The following is a 15739-nucleotide window of genomic DNA, read 5'->3' on the forward strand; positions in this document are numbered from 1 at the left end:
ATCAAAAATCTTTTTTTTTTTTTTGGATTGCGTTCTCACTTTTGATGCTGAAAATGTGGTCCTAGTAATGGGAAAGGCATCTGAGAGCTGAAGACTATGGGGGTGAGGAGTGATTGTTACTGTTAGGAATAATTAATAGGTCCAGTCTCTTCAAATCCTTCCTTGTCATAGTTGATTTTTAAAATGTGTATCAGTTAGCTGCATAACAAATGTGCCAAAAAGAGTGGTCTTAAAACAGCAGGTTTTGCTCATCATTCTGGGGGTAAGAAATTTTGGCCTGGTTCAGCTGAGAGATTCTCATAGAGCTGCAGTTATCTGATGACTTAACTGGGACTCAATGCTCTAAGATGGCCTTATTCACCTGGTTCGGCCTTTAGTGGTGGCTGTTGGCTGGCTATGTGTCTTCAGCAGGCTAGCACATACTTCTGCACATGGTAGCAGCATTTCAGAAGGGAAAGTCTCAAGTACAAACACTTTTCAAGGGTCTATGTCTTCTGATGTCACACTGGCCAAAACAAGTCATGTGGAAAATTGTAGACTCAGTGTAGGAGGGGACTACACAAAGATAAGTAAACAAAGAGGCATGATTCCCTGGGAGCCCAATGCTGTAATCATCTGCCACAACCCGTTCAACCTGATAGGAGAATTATCAACATAGTTCCTTCTTGAAATGGCAGTAGCACTGGCATCCATTTCACCTAAAAGCTGAATCAGGATGTATAGGTGTGCATTACAAGAAAGCGTGGGAGAGCAATTTGGAAAATGGTTACATCTGCTATGTATGGTTGCCTGTCATGGAGGTTAGTAGTAGTATAAGAGCATAATCTCAAAGATCTGTTAATAGCTTTTGACCTTCATTAAGAATGTTCAGATTGTTGGATGTTCAATGATACTAAGAAATTATTTTAATTTCTTAGTGATATGGTGGACAATGGTATGGTGGTTATGGTTTTTAAAAATCCTTATCTTCTAGGGATATATACTGATATACTAATGGATACAATTATATGATTTGGGACTTATCTCAAAAAAAACCTGGCTCTGGGGTCAGGGGCAGGGAGTAAATGAGACAAGATTGGCCAGGGTTGATAATTGTTGAACTATCATAGGTGATGACACAAAAGTCTTTGTACTCTTCTCCATACTTTGCATGTGTTTGGAAACTTCCACTAAATTTTAAAAAGAACGTTTAGATCAGTCAGTGACCTCAAAGATAGGTGGAAGTTGTCCCAGATGCCACCTGAGTTTGCTCTTCTCTGCTTTCTTGGTAGGATGGGGTAGGGTGTGCAAGCAGTTGGTGCTGGATTCCTCACCTGGGTTTTAGAGACTGTTCTACATTTGATTAAAAGAGTCAGAAGGTATCTGGTGAGGGGCTCAGCAGCAAAACACCACATCACTTGGTTGAGATTAGAAGTTGTTCAGGACATAGTGGATCTCACCGTGGGTCCAGGGGAGGATACCACACTTGTGGTTAATTAGATCTGACACCACAGGTTCTGAATAAGTCTCATGGTAAGTGCTGTTCTCTCTCTAGGTGTCTTCCAGAATTTATTGGTCTTAACTGTAATTTGAAGTGCTCCCTAGAATCTAAAGAAACTGGAACTGTTACCATGGCCCTGGACGTGAAAGCAGATCTCTTTCCCTGTCATCAGTAGACACTAGTGATTCTAAGATTCTTCTTGTAAAATCAAAACTGGGGGTGAAGACCAGCCCAAATATCATGTTACAGCTTTCCCAAGGCAGCTTCCCTGCCAAGCCCGAGGCTGACATTGGATCTCCTGGGATTGTGATTCCCACTTGCCCCTACCCCCATGCATCCTTTTCTGTGTTTAAGAAGATGGATACTTTGTTTAGGACTGGAATTTTACACAGCTCTCATTGAATTCCATTTTATGGTGCCACTTTGATAATTTTTCAGTAAACCACTGAACAATGGTTGTCTCATCTTCCTTGACAAAAGGCAGTTGAAGTAGATTTCACTTTGTGCACACGCCATGTGGCTCTCTGAAAGGCCCTGGGAGTGGAATGCTATTTGATCTTTGCATCTCTGAGGTTAGACAAGGAATTAGAAATATCTGAACTCTACGTTATCCCCTGACCTGATCATTCCAAATATGTGCTTAATTAGAAGCAGAATCAATATTTCAGGTCAGAATGAGTTCAAGTGGTCTAGAATTTTTATATCTAAAAATGAAAAAATAATTGGCTAGTGATATTTTAAAACACTGTGCTTGGCTAGGTATATAATCATTTTCAAATGGTCCCCAGAGAATACCATTTACAGTGTTAAAGTTGAGGTGATAAAAGTGATTAATCAAATACATAATTTCTTTCCCAGTTCTTGCAGTTACACTGCAGAACACCCTTACCCCAGGAAACAGACTTTGCAGTGAAATTTTGTAACAGTATAGTGTTTTCTGAACTCTTATCCATTCTTACCTCAAACCTCCCCAGATTATGTCTGCCTAGTAAATTCTAGGGGAACAGAGCAGTCAAAATATTATTAGATTGTCTTCATCTATCTGGGAGTTTGTTATAGAATGTATCTGGCATGTAGATAGAAGAATTTTCACTATATCAGTCTTGTCTAAAAGCTAGAGCTGGAGACAACTGCAGATGGAGCATACCCAGGGAGGCTTCACTCCTGGGAAACAGGCTGTGCATCTCAGGTGTTCATCCTTGTAAACCGGATGAGAGGGGCCAGCCTGGCCTCGACTCGGCCAAGCTCACCATGCTGTGTGAACACATTTGGCATCAACACTTTGGACATGGGAGGCCGCTGACTTTGCAATAGCCAGGTTTTCTGTAGACAGGCAATGCCAACACCAGTAGCGTGGTTAGCCATCCGGGTCTTTATATTACTTCATTCTCTCACTTTTCAGGACCAGGTTGTGAAATGTGACCAGGAGCACCCATAAGGCTGGGGAATATGCCCCTCTGGGGACATGGGACCATGTGGGTCTTTGGGCGCCAAGTCAGAGAGACTGTTGGACTTGCTTGGGCCTGGCCCACCTGGGCTGTGAGGTGGCCTGCCTGGGCAGTTCTGTGTGATGTAAGAATTTGTGGGTGTTCCAGGCCCTGGGTTGGGATGATCCCCTGGAGAAGGGAATGGCTACCCATTCCAGTATTCTTGCCTGGAGAATTCCATGGACAGAAGAGCCTGGCGGGCTACAGTCCATGGGGTCACAAAGAGTTGGATGTGACTGAGCGACTAACAGCTTCACTTTTCACTAGGCCCCTTCAGCTGAGGGCACAGGCTAGGGAAGAATTGTCACATTTATTGAGTACCAGCCACAGGGTGGGCCCTACCCCAGCTGCTTTACATGCATTATATAAGTTATTCTTACCACAAACCTGCAAATGCAATCCTGTTAGCCTCATTTGGTGAGCGAGAGACTCTTGAGCAAGCAATTTGCTGCAGATCATTCCTGGTCTGTCAGCCACACAAAGGTCTAGTCAATGACAGCTCCCGTGACTGTTTAGGCTTGGAGAACGGAGGCACACACATAATTAAAGAAACTGGAGAAACAGATAGGTATAGTCCACAGCTGGAAAGGCTGAGCTCCTGTAAGGAGGAGGTATGCACAGAAACAGTGGGTGTTGATGTGAGAAGGCCTATGGAGTAAGATCCAGGATGGAGGAGATTAACAGATGGCAGAGCTGATTCTTTGGCCAGGCCTCACCCAACTAGGGGCAGGACTAAAAGATCCCTGGGAAGAGGGCAGGGGTGTGGGGTGTGGGGCCAGTTGGCTCTGGTTTCTATTGGGTTGGCCAAAAAACTTATTCTGACTTTTCTGTATGATCGTATGGAAAAATCTGAACGAACTATTTGGCCTACCCATACATGAAAGCCAAAATGGCCAAGTGTGAGTGCTTTTAAGAGGAAATTTTCTAAAAATCCTAAATTCTAGCGATCCAGTCTATTTCTGGTCTATATTTTTGTGATCACAGGTGCAAGCAGGCTCCATGCCCACCCGAGACCAGGCTTCGGAGGGTGCCCCCCACCCCCGTGCATGGGGGTCTCAGATCAGGCCTCTCAAATGACCTGCAGGTGAGGCTGTTTGTCTCACCTGGAGTTCGTGGCTCCTGCCTTTCTCCTTGCTGTGCTCTCTAAGCATCCTCCCTGGGAAGCAAGCTCGGGGCCAGGACCTCCAGGGCTTCCTGTGACAGGGTTTCAGGAGATGCTCCGCCTCCTGGACCAGAGAACACCAAGTTGGGGGGAGTTCACGAGAAGGAGAGATGGCCTCTAAAGGGAAGTCCTGGGGTCTAATTACAAAATAGTTCTCAGATCTTCTCTTGACATCAGTTGACCTTCTCGGATCCTTTTGGGAAGATACGCGGTGGCGAGCATCTTTCAGTTTGGAGGCTGCGCTTTGGGATGCGCGTGTTGTGATGACTGCAATGAGAAGCCCACACCACAGGATGGGAGAGGACGGAGTTCGGTGCCCTTTGGGATGGGACTGTGAAAGGTCTGACCTTGCTCTGTGCACTCTCTGCTTTTCCAGGTGGCGCTCCGGCTGGAGGATGGGGATGAGACGGCAGAGCCGCCCCCCAGCGGGTGCCGTGACCGCAGGCGGGCCAGCGTGTGCTCCGGAGGCACAGGCAGTGAGCCCCGGGGCCTGGACCGCAGGCGGAGCCGCAGGCACTCGGTGCAGAACATCAAGAGCTCCCTGTCGCCCCCGTCCAGCCCCTGCTCCCTGTCGGCTCCTGACTTCAAGCCCAGTCAAGTGCGAGATCTCCGGGAAAAGTAAGCATAACCCAGCCTTGGAGAAGGGCACAAGGACCCCTAAAAGCGGAAAGGAGGCCCAACCCCACAGGTGTCCTGGACCATCCCAGCCTTTCCTGTCCCCTGCCTCTTCTCTACATTTAAGCCATCACCCCCAGTTACCCCAAAACTTCCCAAGGCCAGGTGGCCCTGGTGACACACACAGACTTGATCTAACTCCCTGAACTCATCTTCACCTCCTTGTGTTTTTATATTATTTATATTATTAGCATCTCAGTTAATATCTGTGTAGAAAGCTATGCTTTATCAACTAGCAAAGAATCCAAACCACAAAACTTTGGCCTAGAAATAAATGGTATGCCACCACACCAATGTGAGATGGTTAGAGTCTGAGGTACTCATGACAATACATAGTTGAGGTTAAGTAGAACAAATATGTACTTTCACATAATTTTGGTAAAAACTAATGCTGTCATTTATTCAGTTAGTCATATAGCATACATTTTTCTGAAGTGTGTCTTATAGGCCAGGACTATTTGCAACCATGAAGACATATGAATGGAAAAGGTATGATCTCCATTTCTGTGAACTCCTATCAGGGCTGAGAGAAAGTAAGAATGAAAAAAGGACATAAAAAGAAACAGAAACCCTCCTCCCTCCTCCCTCCCCATTCCATCCCTCTGGGTTGTCCCAGTGCACCAGCCCCAAGTGGAGGGTTCAGGATGGGGAACACATGTATACCTGTGGCGGATTCATTTTGATATTTGGCAAAACTAATACAATTATGTAAAGTTAAAAAAAAAAAAAAAGAAACAGAAAGATTGACAATCCCATGAGAAATTATGTATGTCCAAAATACACAGTTTGACCAGATCTCTAGGAGCTCAGAAGTGGTTCCATTAAACAGAGGTGCAGCTGAAGGATGTCTGTGCGGCTCTGGGGCCTGGGTCCAATGATATCTTCCCAAATGGAAGCCCTCAGATCACTAGGATGGTGGGGCTCCATGGACCAGTCTGTGCAAGACAGCTCCATCGGGGCTGACTGATACGCTGATTGCCAGTGCCCCTCTTCTGCTGCAAGTGGAAACCCTGCTCGCATCATTTGGCTGAGGTATTTTCTCCCATTGTGGGGATCTACCTGGGAGCCACATGTAGTTCAGGAGGCTGCATGGTGAAGAACTGAACTCAGAATAGGTGGGATGACCTTAAGACAGTGATTCAGATATGTCCCTTCCTCTCCATCCCGAAGGGAACACCCATACTCACTTCTACTAAGAAGTGACTGGAGCAGTCTGGTACCCTTGGGGTCCTGGCACAGCCCACCCCATTGGGTGCCTCCTATTGCAGAAGGAGAAGGAGGGCGTGGATCTGAGGGTGATGTGCAAGGCATGGTCCCTGCTGACACCCTTCTCCACCACATAGCCTACAGGCTTTTCTGTCTCTAAGAGTCAATGTGCAGCAAGCTGTCTTTCAGTGAAAAGAAAATTGAAACTTCTGAGCAGAATGAGAAATGAGAACATTTACTGTGAAACTGCATGTTGTGATCTAAGATCTTTGAGAAACTCAGGCGATTCTTACAGGGTCCTGAAACTCCCTGTGGTGCTGTTTCTACCAGCTAGAAAAATGAGCATGGAGAGAGTTGGGCAAAGTGGGCTGAAAAATCTATGATCACCAAAGATGCTGAAGGTGGGAGCTCTGAGGCTCCGGTGGTGGCACTTGGTATACTTGTGCCCTGTCTGCCTTGTGTCACGTTTGTTCTGTTCTCTTTCTTGTTGTTACGCTTTTAAAGGTCCCTGTACTTGACTCGGGTGACCGAGCCTTGTGGTACGTTGGCAAAGGCAGTGACAGTGGGGTGGACCACCTGGGCACAGTCCACAGTTTTGAGGCTCCGGCCTTGGTGGGATCTGGAATAGGACACACTTCTGAGTGCTCCCGCCTCAGTGTTTTCAAATAGGACTGATTTTTCATTTTAATAAATGATCAATGTAAACTTCATAGCATTCGCTTACGAAAAATCCACTTTCCAGCTTATAAAGAAAGATCATGGTTTTAAGATAGATGATGATGAAGTGGCTTCATCCTTGAAGTCTATTGGAGGGATTTTTCCCTGTGGCCACAAAATCACAGCATGGGAGCAGGAGAAAGGGAGAGGGTAATGAGAAGCAAATTGGGAAATAGTCCTAGCATATGCATAGCTTAGTCACCTGCTCAGCATCTGTGCCTCACACATCACCTTAGACTCTAGAAGTTCATTGTGCTCGATTGCCCGTAGACCTTGAAAGACACAGACCCACACCTGACCTAGACTACTCTTCACCTGTGTGATCATTCTGGCCCTGCTTACTGCTAACTTGTAGCAACATGCCTGCGTGTATCACACATGAAGAATTGTAGACCGAATTGTCTAACTCTGTGTCCCAAATAATGCCAATACTCTTGAAAAGAAGACAGAACTATGCTACAGATTAGAGATTCATGTTGTCCTCAAATATATTCATATCTGGCACTCTGCACTCAGATGCTTCTTTTATGTAGCTTGAATCAAATTCTCCTGTTGATCCTCTCTAAGGTCCAGGTGGGACAAGCATCATTATCGTCACATTACAAATGAGAAAGCAGTTGGGGGCTTGGTGCCTTGTATCAAATCTTAGAACCAGGGGGCTGAGCCTCGGGTTAAATCTAAGTCTTTGGCCTTTGCCTCTCAATGTCCCGGTCATACAGAATCACTTCCCACCTACCACTCCTTAACATAATCATTGAGTGAGATTTGTACTTCTGGACTTTTTTAGACAAGGAATTTTATTTACATACCATGCAGGGGTATTTTTATTCAGGTTCATATGAAAATTCAGAGTCGAACAGGAGAGAATCCCAGAGTCGTCTTGTAGACCTAGGCCTGCTAGGCTGTGAGCTTTACTAAGGCCTAATAAGGCTTGAAACTCACATTGCTTTGGTTTCTGAAGAAATAGAACTCCACAGTGAGCACTCACCAAATAAGGTATGTGTTTATTGTTCATCTGCCACCTAAAAGTACTTTTTGTGATCATGTGTGCCATAGTTTCACCTTTGCAATTCAATTTACAGATTTGATTGGGAAGAAAAAAAAAGTTGGTGCTTTCATTTTTTTTTTTTTTTAACCAGGAAGATTGTTTTTAACATCTAATCATCAAAAGAGCCAGTGTCTCTGATTTAAATTGTAATTGTAATGTTAGGACTAAAAAGTCTTCAAGGTTTGTCTAGCCCACAGCAGAAGCCTGTTCTATGCCTTTAACCTCAGACATTCTCCTCCCTGAGGCACTCCACTCTGTCCTTGAACTTCTCAGCTCCTTAGGAAAGTCCCCTGGACTAAATGTGCTCCATAATGTGGTGGCTTTATTAGTGCTTAGAATTTTACTACGTGGATAAAATGCCCCTGCAACGTCTCCGCATTCATCCCGGCTCTCATCGCTGTCAGCGCACGTGAGGTCCTCTTCCTGTTCTGTACGACCACCTTTCTGACAATGAGCATGGCCTGGGACTTCATATGTAAACTTGAAATTTCATCCTGTTGACTTCCACACAACATTCCAACCCGTGGAGGTAATTTTGAGCTTCATTTAGCCACTCCTGTTAGCAGTCGCGCCTTCCAGCTTTCAGTCTTGTGTGTATTTGAATACACATGGACGAGTGACCTGGAGGGCAGTGGATGCTGACAGCAGCTTGGTACAGACGACTCCCATGTGCCTCGAAGTCAAGTGTTGGAAACATTCTCTGTCAAGGGCCAGATAGTAAATATGTTAAGTTTTGCAGGCCAGACAGTCTTTGTTGCAACTACTCAATTAAATTCTTCCTTTGTAGCATGAAAGCCGCCACAGACAGCAGGTAAGCAAGTGAGCATGGCTGCCTTCCAGCGAGGCTTTATTTATGGACACTGAGATTTGAGTTTTACATGTTATAAAATATTTAGATTTTTTTCCTCCAACCATTAAAAAAAGTGAAAATCATTCTGACAGACTGTACCAAACCAGGTGGTGGGCCACATTTGGCTCACAGGCTTGCCAACCCCCGTTCTAATGGGCTGGGTTTCTTGAGGGAAGTTGATGGGGAATGGCAGAGATGACAGAGAGGAGAATGTGGCTAAGAAAGAAGAACCCATCATGCGCTATGAGAGGACTGTTAGGAAACAGCGTCCTCTAGTCCAGGGTTATAGCTAGGAATATTTCATGAAGACGTGGAGGCTGTTTGCTGATGGCCACTCATGAGTTGCCACTGGATTATTGAGGGGGTTGGAGAAAGCAGAGATCAGACGAGGGGACGTGCAGAGATCAGACAAGGGGACATACAGAGCAAGCAGGGAGGAGGGTGTGTGGTAATGACTCCAGGAAAGGTTGGGCTGCTCGGGGAGGGAGACTGGGATCAGTCCCAGTGGTGCCAGAGGCAGTTGTCTTCAACCAGAGGTCTTCAACCTGCTGTCTGTTGAAAATTCCATGAAGGTGGTAGTACCCTCCCCATTTTACAGATGAGGAAACTGAGGCACAGAGTGGCTAAAAAACTTGCCCCAGATCTCACAGGTGGTAAGTGGCATAGCTGAGTTTGAACCCAAACCAGATTTTAGTAGTCCGGAGCCTGCCCTCAGTCAAACATCCCTGGAACTAGTGTCTGAACCTATAGAACGTGTTCTGTGGTGACAAGCTTTTTCTCTTTGGAGGATGACTTAGAGAAAGCAAAAAATCTTTCAGAACAAACGTCCCCTGGAACTTGGTCATCCTACTAAGCTGTGTTGCTTATAGTCACTGTTAAGATTCTGATCCTGAGATAATCATAGTGGTTTGCTTGTTTTTCTCATAAATTGGCACTGGAGACAGTTCCTAATGAGGAGTTCTGAAAGTGTTCAGAGTAATATCTGCCAACACCGGAACAGCCTTCCCAGTTAATCATAGCTAGCGAGTGATAATCTTGGTGAGGGGAGCAGGAAGGAAGGTATAGAGAGCAAAAGTTCATGGTTAACAGGAAGCCACCATTAACTGTCAATTATTGGAGGCTTAGCTGTCCTCACGTTTGGGGGATCATACTTGATGTGCACCAATTAGTGGCCTAGTGGGTGGTGGGAAGAAGGGAGCCAAGCCTTGAGGCTGAGCCTCCAGGGTGGGGGCTGGAGGGAGAGAGTGTGGCTTTCTATTTTCTGTTTTTTTTTTCTGTTTTCCTGTGGGAGTAGAAAAGAGTGTTGACACCTTTCCACCAGTCACAGGAACCAGTGGACAGATGGGAGAGCCTAACTATGAAGGGGTGCAGGGTGGTGAAGCGGCCTTCCTGCGTTTTGCAGGGAGGAGGCATATTTGGATGCCGAGTTCCAAGGCAGTGCTGTGATATCCAGTCGGTCTCTTGCCTTGTGCACAGGGTTTCAATACCAAGGCTTATGGATTCCACTCCCTTGTGAGCTGCAGGATCTGCAGCAGCAATAGTTCTGGCTTTCTTGGAAGCAGTTGGCAATGAACAATCAATTTGAAAGCAGGAAAACCTATTACATAACCGGTAGTGTTACAGAGTCCAAGCTTGCCACAGTAGCCCAATAAATTGAGAGACAGGGTGTTGGGATAAGGAATAGTGACTTTATTGGGAAGGCCAGCAGACAGAGAAGATGGTGGACTGGTGTCTTGAAGAGCCTTCTTACCTGAGTTAGAATTCAGGCTTCTTTTAACTAAAAGGGGAGAGGGTATGACTGGTTGTTGCTGACTTCTTGGTGCTGACCAGATGGAGGGAATGTGATAATCCTTTGTTCTTACAGCAGTCCACCTAGGTCTGATCATGATGTTGCTGGAAACCTCCAACAAGACAAATGTTATTCTCTATTCTGCAACTTTTTATGTCTATGTGAATGGAAATTGTTATACCTTTAACATATAACCTCCCAAGCCTGGCAGGCAAAGCTTTGTGAATGGACCACCCTGTATATTTCAGGCGATAGACAACATTCTTTTATAAAGGTACGGAGCCTGCATAGTTAAGCACAGGCAACCGAGCACAAAGGTTAGAGCCAAAGGACTAGATTCTGTACATAGTCGGGCTTGTTCTCTGTTACAGTAGGTGTTGCATAATTGGTGTTAACCTACAAAATTTATCACTTGGATGACCTCAGTCCTGGCTCCTGGGGAACGTTTGGCCAAGTGCAGTATAGAAGCAGCCGCTGAGGTTATTGAGGGCACAGACATGACCTTCTCGGCTACAGTCCCCGCTTCCTCCCCAGGCTTGGCCTCAGTCTCCTCCATGGTAAACTCAAGGTGATGATGCCTCCTTAATAGAATGGCAGGTGAGTCAAGAGAGGCAGTGCAAATGTGTGATTAGCCCAGTGTTATTCCAGTCACTACGTGCCCTGGAGCTTTCCCGGATATTGTTATTAAAGAAGGTAATTGTTAAATAAGTATGGGTAGGAATGGATGAGAAGATTCTGTGAACTGGCTTGAACATGCTAGAGGATTTCACAACTAGATTAACAACCACTGGTACCCTGAGCAGCAAGTAGCTACTTGGGTAGGTTTATCTGATGATAATGATTTCACTAATGAGATTCACCAGCAAGGGATGTGACCTCCGCAGGTAGGTGTGATTAGAATATAGCCAGTGATTCCAAGTTACCATTTAATCTCCAGGAAGCCCTTTGTGGTCTCTTGAGTATTGAATAGCAAAGGGTGTTCAAAGGGTGTTCAGCAAAGGAGGGAACATGGCTTGGGTGGGAGGCTGGGTGGGAGGCAAAGGGGCATGAACTCGGAACTGAGAGAACCTGCACCAGGAAAGGACAGAAGCAAAAGGTGTGAGGGAGTGGTTGCTTTGCAAAGCTTCCTTCTGATTTCCGTGACAGCACTTCCGGTTTCTCAGAAGGTTCACTGTGACCAGATTACATATTTCTTTGGGGGTTTGGACTTTGCTGCATTAAATTTGGGGGTTTTTCTAGATTCTGATTTCTAGATTTTCTAGACTCTAGAGTCTGAAGACAACAGCAAAACTGTAAAAATGAACAGAGCCACTGTTGAATTTTAAGTGAAGAAGTGAGATCAAGGTAGTGTTTCAGCCAGACCGCTCTGGGAACAGCACAGAGGCTGCATGGGAGGAGAGCTGAGCAAAAGGGGAATGAGGGGGGGCCTGGACCTCACCCTGGAGAGAGGTGGAGGGGCCCGACAGGGAGAAGGTGATGAGGTATAGGATGGATATCATTTGTGGGGAGGTGAGTGGATTGTATGGTGGGAAAGAAGAAAGAGTTTGGGGGTGATCCCCAGACAACCAGTAGCTTAGGGTCATGGGATGGCTCGAGGCCACTGAGTAAGCTGTGGGCATTTTCAGTTTGAGAAGTCTGGGTCACAAGTAGAACTTCGCATAGGCAGTTGGATAGGCATGAACTGAAAGTCACATACATGCAGGTGAGGGGTGAAGCCTGGGCTTTGACCCTCTCCCCGACCCCCTGTAACCCAGGGAAAGCAAACCACATGAGTAGAGAAGTGAAAGGATAAAGTGTAGAGCTGTCATCTCATGGAAGTCTGAAACCGAGAAGGTGACTTACTTCCCGAGTCAGTGAACCTTGACCTTGGTCATCTTCAAATGAGAATGCTTCTCAAGCCAGAGTAGCCTTATTTGGTGTGATGTTGCAGGAACGGGCTAGCCCTTTGCTATGGGAATGGCGAATACACCTCAAAGAAAAGGAAAGATTCTTGTTTCTAGTTAAGTTTTTGACTTGCTTCGAGAATTTTCTTCTTTTGGTGTCAAGCTGGCTTGCCCTTGACCTGTGCAAACGCCCCATTTCCTGTAGTATACACGTTCCCATCCATGTCCTGACTGTTCACAGCCCTTTCTGGTAGAGTTGATTTTGTTGGCCGTTCACACAGGTATGGGGGTGGGAGGGGCCATTCTGTAGAGCAAGCATCTCTCTTTTTAAATCCCTGACAATTCCAGGATCCTTTTGGATATGGATTAGGGGCTTTCTAATGATTACTAAGCTGAGCTGATTAAATCCTGTTGTGGAAGGAGGAATGAGCGTATCTCTGACAGGAGTCTACAGAGGGAGCCTGGTAGTAAGTCTTTTGAATGAGCAGGGAAATATAAAATCCTGAAAATGTAGGCTGCGGAGGGCAGATCTGGCATGGCAAAAAAAAAAAAAAAAGGACTGTGGAGTGGGCAGAGATGATGTTGGGGAAGCATTTTGCAAGGAGCTTCTTGGGAATGAACTCTGGAAACTGAGAAGGAGAGATCCAAATAAAGGGAGACCTGGCCTAATGTCATTTTTATCTCACACACGTGCTCAGTGAGCTGACAGTGGTCACAGGAACATCATATTCATGTTGAGAAAACACTGATCTCTAAGGCAATTAATGTTGAGCTTTCCGAGCCTGGTGAGAATGGACATGGGCCATCGTTGTGGTCCAGGTTGGTCTGTGTCAGGGCGTCACTGATTCTCCTAGTGGTGGAATGGAGTCTCACTGTGATGGACAAAGGGTCAGAGCTGGTAGACACCTTTACACCTGAATACATGAAGAGAATCTGAAGGAAGGAAAGATCCGTGCTTCTTCCAGTCCTTAAAGGGAAGAGGCATTTATTTCCAACCACAAAGCAACGATCACTCTGAAGCCTCTGAAACACTCTGCCAAGCCTGTGCTTGGCGTCCTTGCTGTTTCTAAAAGGTCACAGAGAATCCCAGTCTACCTTCCTCCCAGTTTCTGTTCTGCTCTCTCAGGCCTCTAAGAGACATTTAAGGCAATTAGATAGTATCTCTGGCTTGGAATAAAGTTTTTTCTAAAACATGAAATCAAAGCACCCACAAAAGAAAGTAGTGAAGCACCCCACAGTCTGTAGTTTTCACTGGATTGATTCGTTTTACTTCTAAATAAGCCTGCAACTAGGCTACTAATTGTGTTTTTTCTACTGATATTTATGCTGTGCAGACTGGCATTCTATTATATTCAACTTCTCCATGTTTTCAGCAAAAATAATGTGCTGGATCCATTAGTATTTTGTTTTAAAGCAAAATAATGGCTTATGCATTAGTAATTTATTCTAAAGCAAAATAGCAAAATAATGGCTTATGCATTAAGTTTCTGGTTGGTTGGCCAGTTACTAGGTATATTCAGTATCCATGGCCTGTGTTTAATACTCCTTCTAAACTTTGAGTGTTGCAGGGGCAATAAATATTTTCCTGTCTAACTTTGGGTTCTCACTATGGAAACATCAGAGCAACAGCGGAGCTTAGATGCCTTTTCATCCTCTCGGCTGGCAAAAAATCTTTTGAGGGAAGTGTCTTCTTTTTTGGTGGATAACAGACCTCTGTTTTTGAATGAAATCACTGCTCCAGTTGGTCAGAGATATGTCTTAACTGATTAAGATCACTAATTGGAAAATTTTAAATCTCTTCTTGGGGCCTTGGTAGCCTAGTAACAGCCTTGAACTGAATAGAAAGTGTGAGTCATTGGGAGGCTAAGTTCAAACTCCAGTTGAAGTGTTTGCTGAGGGATGCAGATGGAACCCAAGGGGGCACTTTGTCTGACATAAATTTAACATGCTGTTTCTTTTTCTGCTTTTAAAATGTAAAGTTTAATTTTTTATTGTGGTAAAAAATATAACATGAAATTTACCATTTTAATCATTGTTAATTTTACAAATTAGAGGCAATAATCACATTCATAGTAACACACTATTTCCATGAAATACTCTTTCATCTAATTATGTCATATGTATTTTGTAGAACTAAATGGGGGCATTTAGAATGTCTACGTCTTATCTAAACCTTAATACAGAGCTTTCTAATGAGTTGCCACAAATGATCACACCTGTGTCAAGACGCTGATTTCCCCTCTAGGCAACCAGGCATGTCCAGGGTGACAGGGGCACTGGGCAGGTCTCCCGTCCCTTACTCTGGTGACTGTGTCCTAGATGGTCTTGTCTGAGCCCCGTGCAAGGAGGACCGAGAAGCCCCGTCCAAGGCACTATTGCTTAGGTGGAAACATGCAGTGATGCAGGAGCCATGAGACCCATTTGGATTCTGCTTTGAGTTCATGGCATCAGCAGTTCCTCCTGGCAGGTTGTGTGATCTCGCCCTCTCTGGACCTCGACTTTCTTATCTGCAACAGGGGGAGATCTCCAAGTCATCTCCCAGTTCTGGCCACTCTGTCTGTTGACCATCCACAGCAAGTGTCTCCATGCTGAGCACCATGTGAGATTCTCAGGGCCAAAGATCTCCAACAGGCAGTGACTACTCAGACTGGCTGTCCTTGTGGACTGGGTCCACTAGAGAAACAGAGCGAGAGGAGTAACTCTAGGCAGAGAGAATGGCTCCTTCAAGGACCCCCAGCGGAAATGCCCATGGAGTTGGGTGGACAGCTCAACAGACTGATTAAAACTAGGGTGAGGAAATTGATGAAAGGAGAGTAGGGGATGGAGAGATGATGGGGGTATTTGCTGGGCAAGTTGGACTTCACCCTAAGGTTAGTGTATACATGTTGGAGCAGGAGAGGGTCATGTGCAAAGTCCCATCTTGTCTTCTGGTCATTTCCTACTTGGCCAACAGCACTGCAGAAGTTTTTCTCATTTGAATACTTCCTGGTGCAATTGATGTCTTTCTCCCCCACAGACCTGTAAACTTTAAGGGTGAGAACCTCTATTAACCACTATACCCCAGCATCTTGCACATAATAAATGCTCAATAAATAATTGTTGGGTAAGTGGAGAGAGAACTCTTGCCCCATAGTTACACTTCTTTACTTTTAAAAAATGTTTGTATTGCTACTTACCATGGGAAATCTCTGAACCTTCTGGCCAATTTTGCTATGAAAATCAAACGGCTCTAAAAAATCTGTTTAAAAATTTTGAATTGTTCAGAGTTGAATTAATCATAATCCTTAGTTCATGGTACATTGGCATCATTGGTCCATGTGTGGCCCTCTCCTAGTTTATTTTATGTAAGATTTACTTATTAATACAAAGAATATCCATGAGACTAAAGTCCAGCTAGAAACCCAGGGCACTACCCTTAACTCACTATGAACTTCCAACTTTC

The 15739-nt window shown here is 45.1% G+C and overlaps 1 protein-coding gene across 11 annotated transcripts in view; it reads left to right on the top strand.

Annotated features, from left to right (window-relative positions):
- FHOD3 (formin homology 2 domain containing 3) overlaps window positions 1–15739 on the top strand; it is a 521378-nt gene that overhangs the window by 355398 nt on the left and 150241 nt on the right. For all 11 annotated transcript variants that reach the window (XM_044934658.2, XM_044934661.2, XM_044934659.2 and 8 more), the window contains one exon: window positions 4506–4747. In XM_044934658.2, coding sequence (XP_044790593.2) covers window positions 4506–4747 — 242 coding nt within the window. The remainder of the gene's footprint in view (window positions 1–4505; window positions 4748–15739) is intronic.

Source organism: Bubalus bubalis, chromosome 22, assembly GCF_019923935.1.
Source record: "Bubalus bubalis isolate 160015118507 breed Murrah chromosome 22, NDDB_SH_1, whole genome shotgun sequence".
Taxonomy (NCBI): domain Eukaryota; kingdom Metazoa; phylum Chordata; class Mammalia; order Artiodactyla; family Bovidae; genus Bubalus; species Bubalus bubalis.